This window comes from Sabethes cyaneus, chromosome 1 (assembly GCF_943734655.1).
Source record: "Sabethes cyaneus chromosome 1, idSabCyanKW18_F2, whole genome shotgun sequence".
Classification (NCBI taxonomy): domain Eukaryota; kingdom Metazoa; phylum Arthropoda; class Insecta; order Diptera; family Culicidae; genus Sabethes; species Sabethes cyaneus.
Genome location: NC_071353.1, coordinates 111915821 through 111929455, shown reverse-complemented (window position 1 = coordinate 111929455; position 13635 = coordinate 111915821). Strand labels below are relative to the sequence as shown.

The window sequence follows — 13635 nt, the reverse complement described above, 5'->3', positions numbered from 1 at the left end:
GAGCGCAATATAAGATTGATTTATTCTACACCAATATATGTCTTTAAACTCGATTTTTGTAACTCTATTTATATTATGACTTAAAAATGTACTTGCAAATTATCATAGTGATATTCCTCATAGAGCTTGCTAAGCCCAGTGCAAAAGGCTACAAAAACTAATCGTTTTTCACTCAAATGTATGTTTTTATACCGGGGTACAACTGGGGGAAAACAAAAACAAACGTGTAAAATCAATGTAAAATCTAACAACAGCAACAACAAATCGCGCGTCGATGTGTGCGTACGATAAACGTCAGCAAGCTCACTTGTTTACACTTTGCTAGTTGCGCCCTTATCGCGAATCACTCCGGATATATTTAATACACGGTAGAAAAATAACGCATTGAAGCGAAGTGATTTAACGTTGGATTCGCACTACTTGCCTATCATTACGATTCGAAATGAAAATCCACTGAAAATGAATCAACACAAAGCAAAATGAAATCAACAGAAAATCACTTTAATTTCCAATGCACTATGTTTTAAACTTTTGAGCTGTCAAATGAATTAAATGTATTCGATTCAAAATCAATAATGTTTGATTGTTTTTATTAATTTTATTAAACAATATACAAATAAAAAAAATTAACCTCAGTTGATAATAAAGTGGATTACTCTATGTAATGCAGGCATGTCCAAATATGGTTGATTGTTGTCATAACAGAGGTGGTCCAACCTGAAACCAGAAACAACCTGAAAATAGATAACGATTTATTAGTTTTACCGACATACATAATTTAGCTATACTCACACTCTAGAAAAGCATTAATTTCAGTCGAAAACGTATTTTCACCTTCTGGGTTTATGATTTTTTTTTCGATTGCCTACTGAAGGATACTTTGCTTTTCAATTACTGAAGTAAACTTCGCGAGTTTTTGACAGTTGTGAAAGCGAAAAATGATTAGTTGCAAATTCAATAGATATGGATTATGATTCGATGGTGATTTCCATTGAATAGTATTCAATGGAAGATCTCTTCTTCGAAAAATGGAAATCTCTCGAAAATCAACACTAAATCACTTCAATATGCAATGCTGCGTAACAGATTGATTCAAATGCAAGAACACTTGATTTGAGCGTGACGATTTTTTACCGTGTATATTTAATAAATTTGAAGTGATTCGCCCCGTGATTCAGCATATTTATTCAGTATCAATGGATCTCTTGTACTCTCATAGAACTGCCATATATGGAAAGTTTGTGAAGATTTGTGTAAAGTATTGGCTATCCTTTGCACTCTGTAACAAACCCATATTCTGCTTCACAAATAGAACAAACTTGAGTTAGTTGCAACATCTTTTCGCGCACATAGCGAATATACATAACGACTATTTTTATGCGAATTTCGGAATTTACGCGGTTTTTTTACGCGACTTTCGGAATTTACGCGGTTTTTTACGCGAATTTCGGCGTTTACGCGGATGTGCTCAATTGGTCTATTTCTTCAAGTTTTTTTTAAGCAAATTTTGGAGTTAACACGGTTTTTTACGCGAATTTCGGAATTTACGCGGTTTTTTCTACGGGATTTTGATTTACGCGGAACGTATCCTTAGCGTAAAAAGCGACTTGAGTGTACTACAGTGGACCCCCGTTCGTTTGAACGATTCCTCATGCAAACTAACAGGGTTAGCTTTTAATTTGAACCACTGGTAACCCTAAATATGCTGGAGCTTATGTGAACTGGCTGCCCTGTTCTTTGTTATTGTTTTGGTGGTTTGATTCAGTTGGCAGTTGCAAGCAGCGAATATTTCATTCTCCGATCAGATTTCTACCATAATCGTTGAGAAAACGCATTGTGAAACAGATTAAACACGCTAGATCGGTACAAACAAATCGTGTTAATGTGCATTAACTGAATAAACAAATGATGCCATATTGAGAATGACATTTGAACCATTTTTAATTTGCACGTCGTGCAAACCAACGGAGTTCAAATTAAAAAGTGTTCAAATTAAAAACGGTCAAACGAACGGGGGTCCACGGTAGTATGTGTTAGTTCAACTTTGACTCGGCAGATGGTGTTCCTGTTACTGTTTCTCGACTTTTGGCAGAGTTGCCAGTATTACAGTTGCCAGTGGAATGATTTGCTTGAAGCAACATTTCTAATAGCGAATTCATAAATTAACCTGGGTGCAATCTCGGTTAATTTATGAACACTTTGACAGCACTTCGATTAAAACTGAGTGCTAATCGACCTGAGCCAGGTTAATTTATGAATTCGCTATAACAGATTTCAAACAGTTCTTTTTTTGGTTTTCGAGTAGTTGCACATTTCTAGAAAAATCTGGCATCTCTGCTCTGTTCACTTTACGGATTATACGCAGGGATACCAGACTTGCAGATTTGTCTGCAAATTCCAGATTTTTGGAACGGTCTTGCAGATCATTATAAATTTGCAGATATTTGCAGTTTTTATTACTTTTATTGTTTTGGTGCAGATTTTTGTTCGAAGCTCTTTAAACTTTCACAGACTTCCTAAAAAAGTGTGCAGATTTTCGCAGATTATTTTCAAATCAGAAAATTCGAGTAGCCGGAAAACTGCTCGATTTTTTCGGTTTTCGAGCAGTTCCAGACTTTTGTTCAGAAAATATGGCATCTCTGATTATACGCCTTTTTGAAAAAGTACTAAACGTCATCACAGTGACAGCTTACAGTTCACTGACACTACTGACAGGGGCAGCCAATGCCAAATGCCAATTCAAAACAAAAGCGTCCATCTGCAAAGCTCCGTTTAGTTTTAGTGAGATTGCCTGCCGAAATCTTAGCAAAAGATGACTTCCCCACTGGAAAATCTTGAAAATCATTTGGAAATGTTCATTGAGAACGTGCGTCAAATACGGATAATTGTTAGCGACTTCCAACCGCAAGGTCAAAACGTGTTGAATCAGAAAATGTAAGTATGCTGGTGACTAGCTCGCTGTTTTAGATCAAAAATACACATCCTCACTTTCAGTCAATCTCTGGTGACGGGACTACAAGAAATCGACAAGCTCAAAAACCAAGTCGATGTAAACGTACCGCTAGAGGTATTCGATTACATTGATCAGGGTAGAAATCCGCAACTGTACACCAAGGACTGCATCGATAAGGCATTAACCAAGAACGAAGAGGTCAAGGGTAAGATCGATTCCTATCGGAAGTTCAAGAGCAATCTGCTGAAAGAGCTAGGCGAAATGTTTCCCGTCGAGATCAGCAAATATAAGGCAATCCGCGGTGATGAATAGTATTAGCGAATGCGTTGTCGGCATCGGTCGTTTATATTTAGAGTTAAGTACGAATTAAGTTCTCTATCGGATTACATGAATAAATATATTTTCTGAGGTAACCAAAAGTTATAACTATTTTCTTAATGATTCTGTTCTATCTGACCGTATCATTGAAGTATTTGTCGTATGGCATTTAAAAGCTGACGGTAGATCCATGTCCGATAACTTAGACCATAAAATGTTCTTGATTGATAGCGTCATTTCATCAAAAGTATGTTGTAGCTTGTAGCATGCAGGTTAGATTTTGAATAATTGTGATTCAATCAAAAAACTAACTTATGCTTCATTTGAACAAAGGATTATCCCGATTAACCATTTTGGCAATTTAGATTTTAGTGACCTTTAAAAATTACCTAAGGAAATACGGTACACAACATGAAAATAAATAAAAATCGGCTCACATCTCTATTGGTCGCATATATGTCACAGTGATCACAGACAAGTTTTATAATTGACTGCAGGGATGCCAGTTGAAAATATGTTTACAAATATTATAATTGCAATTCAGATACCGCATTGAAGATCAATTCCGTAACATCTTGACTGATTGAGGCAAAATTATAACAAATAAAACAGCTTTAAAATCATTAGTTACATAAATATTAGCTATTTATAATATTTTTATGGACTTTAGAATTTCAATATAAAACCTGGCAACTATTTACGCAGCATTTTTGCTCGCATCTAAAATGACACATTCACGATTCACGTATTCGCGATCGCGAACATAACGAAAAATTTCGGTCAGTATTTTCATCTGTGCATTAGTTTTTCTAACAAACTAGCCCGGTCGGGTTTAACTTGAGCAATTTTTACGAAAATCTAAGGCAATAATACACACTACCTCTATGGCTCTCAATTTTGTCCTTCGTTCGACCTGCCGTAGCTCGGGTAAGTTCGTTCAAGGTTTCCAAACAAAAATTGTCGCAGGAAGAGTTCCGATTACATAATCTTTATTATTTTTACCCGGCAGCTCCACTGTTTGGTTCGTTGGTTAATGCCGGCCGCTTGTCGGTGCCGGTGACTCGCTCGCTGGTTCCGAAAGTCAGTGCTCCTACTCTGCTGAGCGGCTCTCTGCGTCATTTCACTGCAACACCAGTCCGCCGGGCGGCTGCCGGTGGAAACCATTCTACGCTATGGACCGCAGAAAAAGCACTTTCCCTCGCACTGCTGGGTATTCTGCCGGTTGGCTTGTTGTACCCTTCCCAGGTCACTGATGCTGCTATTGCCGTTGGCGTCGTAATGCATATGCACTGGTAGGGATGAAAATTGCATCATTTCAATCTAGATGTGTTAATTCACTCTTCTTTTCCATAGGGGATTGGAAGCTATTGTTACCGATTATGTCCGCCCAATTCTTGTTGGTCATACCGTGCCGAAAATTTGCCACGCTCTACTGATAGTTGTTTCCGCGGCCACCCTCGGAGGACTGTTTTACTTTATCCACAACGATATCGGTATTGCCAACACTATTCGCACTATCTGGGCCACCAAAACGAAGGCTTAAGTATTCAATCAGGAACAAAGAAGTATTTCGGAACGAAAAAATAAAACACAAAAGGGAGCTAGTGATATGATCTTACTGGGCGAAATTTGCATAACGCAAAGCCGTTTCATATTTAAATAAATATTGATTCAAATCAGAGTATGTTTTTTCTTTCAAACCTATCCATTATCATGTGTATTGAACATGCACCGGTCTATTTACAATTGAATAGTCCTACGTTGTTAGTGACGACTACTGAGCGTTTCGTTAGTTCATTGCTCCGGGAGACCCTTGCTGATCCCCGTTAGAGTTAGAGGTCACTCGGGTGCTGCGGAATATCCGTAGGGCTTCCCACTGTTTGCTGCCGAGCAGCACGTGTGGTCGACAGGCACGCATATGTTCCACCGCTCGTTCAGGGCTCCAACCGTTGCGCTGCAGATAAAATAATGAAAAAGGAAAATGAGCAACATCGTCTGATCAAAACTTTCCAATAGTCTTATCCGAGTAGTCGCGTTCCTCCCATTATGAATTCTTGAGATTGGACAAGCGTTTAACATTATTCGTCTTTCTGTCATTTATTTTCTCAGTCGTTCAACTATCTTACTCAAAGCGAGTACTCTTGATCCCTGCCTAAATTGTAATATGAGCTAAATGCAAGGCTGATTGTGACAATAATACGCATTACTTTGGCAAATAATGCCCATTTGACTTTAACACAAAATTTTAATTGATATTGCCTACGTCGTTGAATGCGTTCCAGCGTTCTTTTGTTCCAGCAACAAACTCTTCCGTGATGCATCTCGTTAAAAAATTTACGCTCAATGTATTAAGCAGCATTGGCGCATGCTTAATACAAAGTAAGTTCCGGAAGGAGACTATAATCCTCGATGTAATGCGATGCATGCCTATTGCCTAGGCATAAATGCTTGGTTAGCAGTACGCATTTTTAACGTGTTGATGGACATGGAGCTGGAACAGGACTTCAACTACGACAGCAGACGACAGGTTGCACAGACAAAAGCAAAGCAAAGCCATTGGTATAAACGTGCTCAAAAACTTGACCCTTCTTTACCGACAAGACTTCGCAGCCGTTTATTAGAGTACAGGAAAACAACGGGGCTAGTGTAAAGATCCTATTGACTCAATAACGGCACCGTTCAGTCGGGACTCGAACCTACGACGACTGGCTTGTTCGACCAGCATCGTACCTCGGAGCTAACTGGGCGGGTTGCACAGACGAATTCCCCGATTCAGCGACGCAACTTGAGGTTAAGGGACAACTTGAGACCTGTGCCACCTCTCAAACTCAATCTCTCTCGTGACAAGGCCTAAACTTGTCCTTTTGCTTCCGGACCACCCAGGTCAGCGGGATCTGTTCGCAATAAGTGACAGCGATCGGCTGATACGGCGTCACGGAACATTTACAGCGAAGGTATCACTATATAATAAAAGACCATGCAACCGAGCTTGGGCTCTCTAGCACCATAACATTACTTGCTAACTTCTAGCATCATAGAGCACGTATACGTAGAGTTGTAGAGCGTAGAGGACTACTGGTCTAATTAGCGGTTTGCACGTCGACAACTTTGTGCGGCAGCGTATGCTTCTTGATCGAAGCGTCCAGCTTGAATTCACTTACTTTACTTATGTATCTATGTCCGCCGTTCCGGCAGAACAAAGGAATTCAATCAGAGATATCGACTGCTGACAGTTACCCGCCATGGCTATTACCTGTCGCCAGGACAGGTGCTTCTCTGCATATCTCGTTCGTTGTTTTCATCGAGGTGTGTTCGATTCACTTTCACCTACGTTCACTAGTTTCTGTTGCTATCGGCCGTTGAGGACATCGACAATCGAGTTCCTCGTTTGATATCTAGCCACAGAGAACAGACATCCATTCAGGAACAAATTTTTCGGGAATTCTTGGATAAAATTTTAAATTAAAATCACCTAATATGCTAGCGACACCACCCCTTTAGTTTCCCAACTAAATTATTCTTTTGATTTGCACGCTGACAACCTTTGGCTCCTCTGCGCTAGTATATATGGACTATATGCGTTATGCTAGCGCCAGAAGATAGCTGTTGTGAGTTTAGTGTAGAATTTTATGCGCCTTTAGCGACACCATCACTATAGTTTCCCAACTAATTTGACATAAGTTTTATCCAATTGGGGACCTTTCGCTTGGATGTCTGTTCTCTGTAATCCAGCTGTCACGGCATCTGGCACGAATGATACTTCACCGGAAGCAATTATTAAATACCTGTAGTTTTTGCGTTGTCTCCGCTGATACGCACCACGTTTTTTCAGGCGCACAGTAATACGGATTTATCGTTTGGGTTGAAAATTCGGGTTTTCGTTTGTAGGGACCTGTGTTGAACGAAAATACTTCACAGACCTGCAAAGGCACCCCTCACCTTCCTAATTTTTGTACGGCTATATCTTCATACCATCGGGCGTTGTCTGGCTACCAAGATATTTAAACCTGCTCAACCAGTTGTCCCGCTAGAGTAATGTTGGTGAGATTATCAGTGTTCACTACCATTTTTTTTGTTAGGGGGGACTTAGACTACTTTGTCCATTGAATTGAACTTTTGTAGTAAGTTCACTACCATATTGACTGTGAGACCTGTTGCCTGCCTCTCGGATAGGTCATCTAACTTGCTCTGAATATCGATTTCGTGTTGTGCGAGCAAAACAATGCCATCGGTTAGGGTGAGGCCATTTAGCTGCTCCATCGTTAAAGGACTTCAAGGAAATGCTCGATTTGGTCTACTGTCAATCGCTATTCGCTCCAACTCCAAATATTTCATCCATGACGATGAGAACCAACACCGGTGATAAAATGCAGTCCTGTCTCACACCAGCAGTTAACCTTTTAGGATCGGACAACTAGCGAACGGGGTTTCCAAAATTGCCTGTCAAAGTGTCAAGCAAGTTTGAAATCGCTAATCTCAGCCCCTTTGCTGATCCGTTCTTTTTTTTGCAGCTTATCGGCTGAACCTCCCAGAACTCCATGCAATTGATGTCTATTGCCAGAACGTTAGTGTCGCGAGCGTTTCTGACTATCTGCTAGCATGCTCCGACAGCCCGAGTAGTAATACAGTACGAGATAATCGTGCTGACCCTAACCTTGACTTTGCTTGACAACCGTACGTACTCTCAGCAAGTATATGGGCCGAGATACGAGGTCTTTCGCTGTGAACGAACTGTGCACAACAGCCGCAAAGCTACGGGAGGCGGAGTTTTGATTGCAGTCCACCGCCGGTAGCAGGCCTCCGTCATCGACGTGACATCGATTGGTTGCCCGTCGAGCAAGTATGCAAACCCGGTGACGATGTATTGATATGTGGTGATTTTAACCAACCACGCATGCGCTGGTGTTCAGTGGACAGTGTTATCCAATGCGATTGTACTCAGCTGCCGCCGTCCAGTAGCACTCTTTTAGACGGCATGGATTATTTGTGCCTTAGCCAGAGAAACCTCGTACACAACGCACTCAATCGCATTCTCGATCTTGTTTTTTGTTTGCCTAACTGTGAGGCCAATGTGATGAGCTGCACAGTACCGCTGCTGCCTGTCGATTCACACCACCCCCCGCTTGAAATCTCTTTGCCTGTTCATGTGGTGTATGACGAGCCGATTGAAAGGCAAGTTGACCAGCCGTTGAATTTTCGGAAGCTTGATTTCACAGCGCTTTCGGATTATTTGTTAACTGTAGACTGGAATGCAATTTTTACGTTTGACAACGTAGATGCAATGGCGGAAAGTTTCTGTTCTGTGCTGAACGATTGGCTGGTTTTGAATGTCCCACGAGTCCAGCCCCCACTTACGCCCGTATGGAGTAATTCGCATTTACATTCATTAAAACGCGTACGGAATGCTTGTCAACGGAAACTGCGACGTCAGCGAACGATAAGCAATAAGCAGCGGTTTAAGCAAGCTAGTAATGCATACAGACTTTTGAACGCTTCTTTGTACAAGTCATATGTATTACGTGTGCAAACAAATTTGAAATCCAATCCGCGAGGGTTTTGGCGTTTCGTAAATTCAAAACGGAAAAGTACTACAATCCCAAAGAATATCCGTAAAAATGACGTAATTGCAGAATCTACCATAGACTCATGCCAGTTATTTGCTGAGCATTTTGCATCTGTTTTCGCACCAGATGCGACCTCAAGGATAGAAATTGATGAAGCCATTCGCGATGTTCCTATTGATTTAATCAATGCTGGAATATTCACCGTAAATCCCGACATGGTCTCATTAGCTGCCAAACAACTAAAACGATCGTTTGCTCCTGGTCCTGACGGTCTACCCGCAATTTTAATATGTCGTTGTGTTGATTTTTTAGCTCAGCCTTTGTGCGATATATTTAACTGCTCATTCCAACAAGCCAGATTCCCTCGTGTCTGGAAGCAGTCGTTCATGACACCGGTTTTCAAACGTGGTGACCGCCATAACGTCGAAAATTATCGAGGGATTACGAGTCTTTCAGCCGTTTCAAAATTGTTTGAAATTATAGTGCATAAACAACTGCACAATGCCGCAAAACATTCTATATCCACGATTCAACACGGTTTTATGCCCAAACGGTCTGTCACTACAAATTTAGTGACGTTTGCGACGAAGGTAATACATAGCATGGAGGAAAAAGCGCAAGTGGATGTCATTTATACAGACTTGAAGGCAGCTTTCGACAAAATAGACCACAAAATACTGCTATACAAACTATCCCGTCTTGGTATTTCTACGCAACTGACAGCTTGGTTAGAATCCTACCTTACGGAACGCGAACTAAGGGTCAAGGTTGATGGTTATGTGTCGCAACCTTTCTCGAACAGCTCCGGAGTTCCACAAGGCAGCAATCTTGGGCCACTGCTGTTCATTTTATTTTTCAATGACGCTACTTTCACATTGGACGAGAGCTTCCAGCTCGTTTATGCAGACGATTTAAAGTTATACGTAACAGTGCGCACGCTAGAGGACTGTTGGCGCCTACAAAACTCGCTAATAGCATTTGCGAATTGGTGCCACACAAACAAACTGATTATCAGTGTTGGAAAATGCCAAGTGATCACGTTTCATCGTACGGTCCAGCCAATATTATTCGACTACCACATCGGCGGTGTTACTTTGGCAAGAGTTACTAAAGTAACTGATTTAGGAATTCTCCTAGATGCAAAAATGTCATTCGATCTGCATTGTTCAACAATCATATCCAAGGCTTCGCGACAGTTGGGGTTTGTTGCCAAGGTAGCAAAGGATTTTTCGGACCCGTATTGCTGGAAGTCATTGTATTGTGCACTCGTTCGTCCAATTTTGGAAAATGCGTCTGTCGTATGGCATCCTTACCAACTCACATGGTGCCTTAGGATTGAGCGAGTTCAGAAACGGTTTATACGTCTGGCGCTGAGAAACTTGCCTTGGCGTGATCCCGAAAACTTGCCACCGTATCCTGATAGATGCCGGCTTTTGGGCCTTGATACTCTGGAACAACGACGGAAAATTCAGCAAGCGCTGTTTATAGCCAAGTTACTTAATAGTGAAATCGATGCCCCTGAACTACTCTCAATTTTGAACTTTCGCATACCAAGCAGATCTCTTCGAAATACGACGCTACTGCAATCAAATTTCCATCGAACGTTGTTTGGATACAATGAACCGGTTTCTGCATGCATTCGCGCTTTCACGACAGTTGAAGAACACTTTGAGTTTAACGAACCGACTAGGAATTTTATGAATAGAATTAGGTCATTAGTAATTAACCGTAGATATTAGCCAATTTTATTCATTAAGACATCATTGTCAGATGGAAAATTTTTAAATAAACAAAATAAACAAAATAAACAAGTATAGGCTCTCGCACGCCCACAAGCACGCTTTCGTTCTGGTTTGGCCGATATATATCGCCGGGCAATCTTGGCACTCGATTTGATAAATTCCCGATTTTTCTTCGGTGGGGATATTATCTTTCGCGTTACAAAGTAGATCCCGTAGTGTATTATTACTTTTGTACACTACATGATACCCATGTCGTTTAAGGCGTTGGCTAATCGGATTGGTGGCTTTCGGGTAGAATGGCATGCTGATTCTTTGTACATCATCTTTCTGTGGCTGTAATGTAGCGGCATTATTCCTTCATCTCTTGCGCTCATGACAACGAATTATTTTATCGACAAAATTATTATCGAAACCGTCGATTCTAGCAGCTTCGTACATTTTATCTCTTGCTGTTATAAAGTCCTCTTTCTCTATCGGTATGCTGACAAGGCGGTGTCTATCCTGCCTGAGATAGTGGCGCAAACGCGGCAATGGTTTCATGTATGCTGACTCAAGCTTCCATTCTCCCTCCATCCCTCTGCTACTACCATTCAACAAGTCAACAACATTGTTCACGAAAATAGTCGCGTTCTCGATTTATGTTTTGCTAGTGTTTAAGTTAAGGCTCCCGAAATAGCGATGGCTCCTTCCCCGCTTGTTAAGGATTTTCTACATCGTCCAGCTTGCTGCTAACTATTCTTGCACAGAATTAAGCAATGATGAATAACATTTATTTCATAATTAATATGATATTCAGCAGATATCAGCATGTGTGACTCAAGCAGCACAATCGTGTGGAAGTTTAGTCCCTTATGCTGTTACAATTAGAGTCAATAGGATCGTAGCAACTGCAATGCATTGCAATTGTCCTGCAACAGCTGGCTGCGTAGTCTGTCGTAACAAAAACAGAAGGTTTCGATAACGGAGTGTATAGTACCTAGGCGCTTTGCTTTGCTTGCTGTTACAATTTAAACACTAATTTGGCATATCTTCATGGTAAAGTTGGCTGTACTCGTTGTCTTTATCCTCGTTTTAGTAATGCCTTTTGTGAACTATGATCTGACACTTTCCTATCAAAAATTCATTTAGGAATGTGTCACATGATCTTTTGAAGAGTTTAAACATGCTAAAGAACATTTCTCTCATAAAAAGCTGGCCCAACTTTTTGTGCAACAACTCGTTGCACACACAAAAATCACTTCAAGCAATCATCACTCATCTTATTCTATAGTATAGAGACTAATTACATCATACATGTTAAATATCGACTCACCATCATCAGGTAGCATCCGACCAGCGTGGCACTTCTCGTTCTTCCAGCTTTACAGTGTACATACACGGTTCCTACGCGATCTTCCCGAAATCCATCCTCCGTGCCGTCTTCTTTCAACGCGCTAACGCGTTTCTCCCTCGGCAGAAACTGATTGATAAATTTAACACCGTTCCACAATTTCTCCTGACATGGTGACTCAAAAATGTCGGTAGTGGCCAACTGCAGAAAGTCCACTCCCAGTTTGGCCCATCGTTCTCGATTGTTCGAAAACACCCACAACTCGTAGTCTTCGTTCATTGATACTACCGCTTTAATGTTCTCTTGCCGCACCATTTCCGGTGCCATAGAGCGAAACGGCAGAGCCCCGAGGATCATGTTTTCATCGACTCTATCATACCAGTTACGTTTGGTCACTTTCTCCATAAACACGTTGTAGAACAACGTCGGATAGAATGAGACTCGTGCAAACATCGCCTGAAGAAAAAAAAAAAAAGAAAAATACTGATTTAAATATTAGAACCAGTTTTACAAGCACGCGGCTTGAGTGGTACTGTGTGACGACAATGATGACATATAAACCCAGCTATGTGAATAGGTGGCATACCTGCTTCAATTGCTGATTATTTCTACGTGGTTGATGCTGCTGCTGCTAAAATCCAACAACGTCGGGTGTAAATTTTAAAGCAAAGGCACAACCAAAGCCCATGCAGATACAAAAGACGTAACACAATTAGTACACAAAATTTCGTCCAGTAACATAAATTCTACTATTTTATTCACACACTACTCTTATCAGTGAGGAAACATGTACTACATATAGCAAATCAAGCAACGAACCCGAATATTTCACAGACGGGCACTCTCTTCGAGACATAAAAAGCTTAATAAGCACACGAACAAATGTAAGTGAAAGTTTACTCTACCGTCGTCATCCTGAGAATGGACTGCCGGAGCCTCCACTACCGTTGCTTGTGGTAAAATTGAAGATCGATCCGCGGTGATAACTTTTCGGCTCGCTCTCCACCGTCGCGACGACGATCGCTCTTCTCTCTCTCTCTCTTGATCAAAGTGTTCAAAACGTGGATCTTGGATTTACTTTTCGGCCTGGTTATGCGATTTCTCGTCTATTTTGTTTGCGGGAAATATAACTTTATTTATCACTTATGTAGTTTTTCAAAAATTAATAGTAGGTAGTATTTTTATCAATCAGCTAAAAATAAATAAAACCTACCACTAGTAACCCATTGTTTTAAAAAAATTAATTTTTTCTTCCAACACAACACTGTTTACATTATGTTTTACATTTTTCAGTCAGTTCAAATTTTATTTTGACATAATCAGTTGGTTCGGTGACAGGAACACAGAACGCAAACAATAAGCATCATGAGTGTAATTTTTACGACACTGTGGGCGGATTAACGAAATACTTGGTCAAAAATAAAAATCTAATTAGCGAATTCATAAATTAACCTGGCTCAGGTCGATTAGCACCAAGATATAATTTAAAAAGTTACATTGTTTTGACTAACTTCTTCTGTGACTAAATAAGCTCACACAATACAGGCCGCTTACGGCGAGGATTTCTAGTGTTTAACATTCATAAAAGCTGTTTGTAGAATTCTCTGTGATTAAACTTAAGTAGAATGACAAAAAATACTTCATTTTTGAAGAAAACGTTCCAATTTTAAATGTTAACAGTCAATAAACAATAGAAATTGAGTCAACACGAAACATACAATAAGCTGC

The 13635-nt window shown here is 40.6% G+C and overlaps 3 protein-coding genes across 6 annotated transcripts; 2 read left to right on the top strand and 1 right to left on the bottom strand.

Annotated features, from left to right (window-relative positions):
- Positions 1 to 2757: 2757 nt before the first annotated feature.
- On the top strand, positions 2758 to 3372 carry LOC128732487 (mediator of RNA polymerase II transcription subunit 10). Its single transcript, XM_053825745.1, has 2 exons — positions 2758 to 2934; positions 2995 to 3372. Exons 1-2 carry the CDS (start codon positions 2813 to 2815, stop codon positions 3263 to 3265), a joined length of 393 nt encoding a protein of 130 aa, XP_053681720.1. The 5' UTR covers positions 2758 to 2812; the 3' UTR covers positions 3266 to 3372.
- Positions 3373 to 4003: 631 nt separating this feature from the next.
- Positions 4004 to 4946, top strand: LOC128735151 (succinate dehydrogenase [ubiquinone] cytochrome b small subunit, mitochondrial). Its single transcript, XM_053829650.1, has 3 exons — positions 4004 to 4198; positions 4281 to 4563; positions 4625 to 4946. The coding sequence occupies exons 1-3, from the start codon at positions 4156 to 4158 to the stop codon at positions 4812 to 4814; spliced, it is 516 nt and encodes a 171-aa protein (XP_053685625.1). The 5' UTR covers positions 4004 to 4155; the 3' UTR covers positions 4815 to 4946.
- LOC128735121 (phosphatidylglycerophosphatase and protein-tyrosine phosphatase 1) lies at positions 4886 to 13224 on the bottom strand. 4 transcript variants are annotated; one of them, XM_053829627.1, is made up of 5 exons: positions 13121 to 13224; positions 12813 to 13013; positions 12494 to 12538; positions 11890 to 12363; positions 4886 to 5225 (listed from the first exon to the last, which is right to left on the bottom strand). In XM_053829627.1, the coding sequence occupies exons 2-5, from the start codon at positions 12819 to 12821 to the stop codon at positions 5061 to 5063; spliced, it is 693 nt and encodes a 230-aa protein (XP_053685602.1). In that variant the 5' UTR covers positions 12822 to 13013; positions 13121 to 13224; the 3' UTR covers positions 4886 to 5060. The 4 variants fall into 4 exon arrangements, with proteins under 4 accessions (XP_053685602.1, XP_053685593.1, XP_053685610.1 ...); XM_053829618.1 differs by having other exon boundaries at positions 12813 to 13037; positions 13121 to 13196; XM_053829635.1 differs by having other exon boundaries at positions 12494 to 12535; positions 12813 to 13037; positions 13121 to 13196.
- Between the last annotated feature and the right edge of the window lie 411 nt (positions 13225 to 13635).

Excerpts from the sequence above, each read along its gene's own strand:
- LOC128732487 (XM_053825745.1), top strand. The coding sequence starts at position 2,813 with ATGACTTCCCCACTGGAAAATCTTGAAAATCATTTGGAAATGTTCATT. Across the intron at positions 2,935-2,994 it reads AACGTGTTGAATCAGAAAAT|TCAATCTCTGGTGACGGGAC; the intron begins GTAAGTATGCTG and ends CCTCACTTTCAG.
- LOC128735151 (XM_053829650.1), top strand. The coding sequence starts at position 4,156 with ATGGCTCTCAATTTTGTCCTTCGTTCGACCTGCCGTAGCTCGG. Across the intron at positions 4,199-4,280 it reads TTCGACCTGCCGTAGCTCGG|CTCCACTGTTTGGTTCGTTG; the intron begins GTAAGTTCGTTC and ends TTTACCCGGCAG. Across the intron at positions 4,564-4,624 it reads GTCGTAATGCATATGCACTG|GGGATTGGAAGCTATTGTTA; the intron begins GTAGGGATGAAA and ends TCTTTTCCATAG.
- LOC128735121 (XM_053829627.1), bottom strand. Across the intron at positions 12,364-12,493 it reads ATAATCAGCAATTGAAGCAG|GCGATGTTTGCACGAGTCTC; the intron begins GTATGCCACCTA and ends TTTTTTCTTCAG. Across the intron at positions 5,226-11,889 it reads TCGGATGCTACCTGATGATG|CGCAACGGTTGGAGCCCTGA; the intron begins GTGAGTCGATAT and ends TTTTATCTGCAG.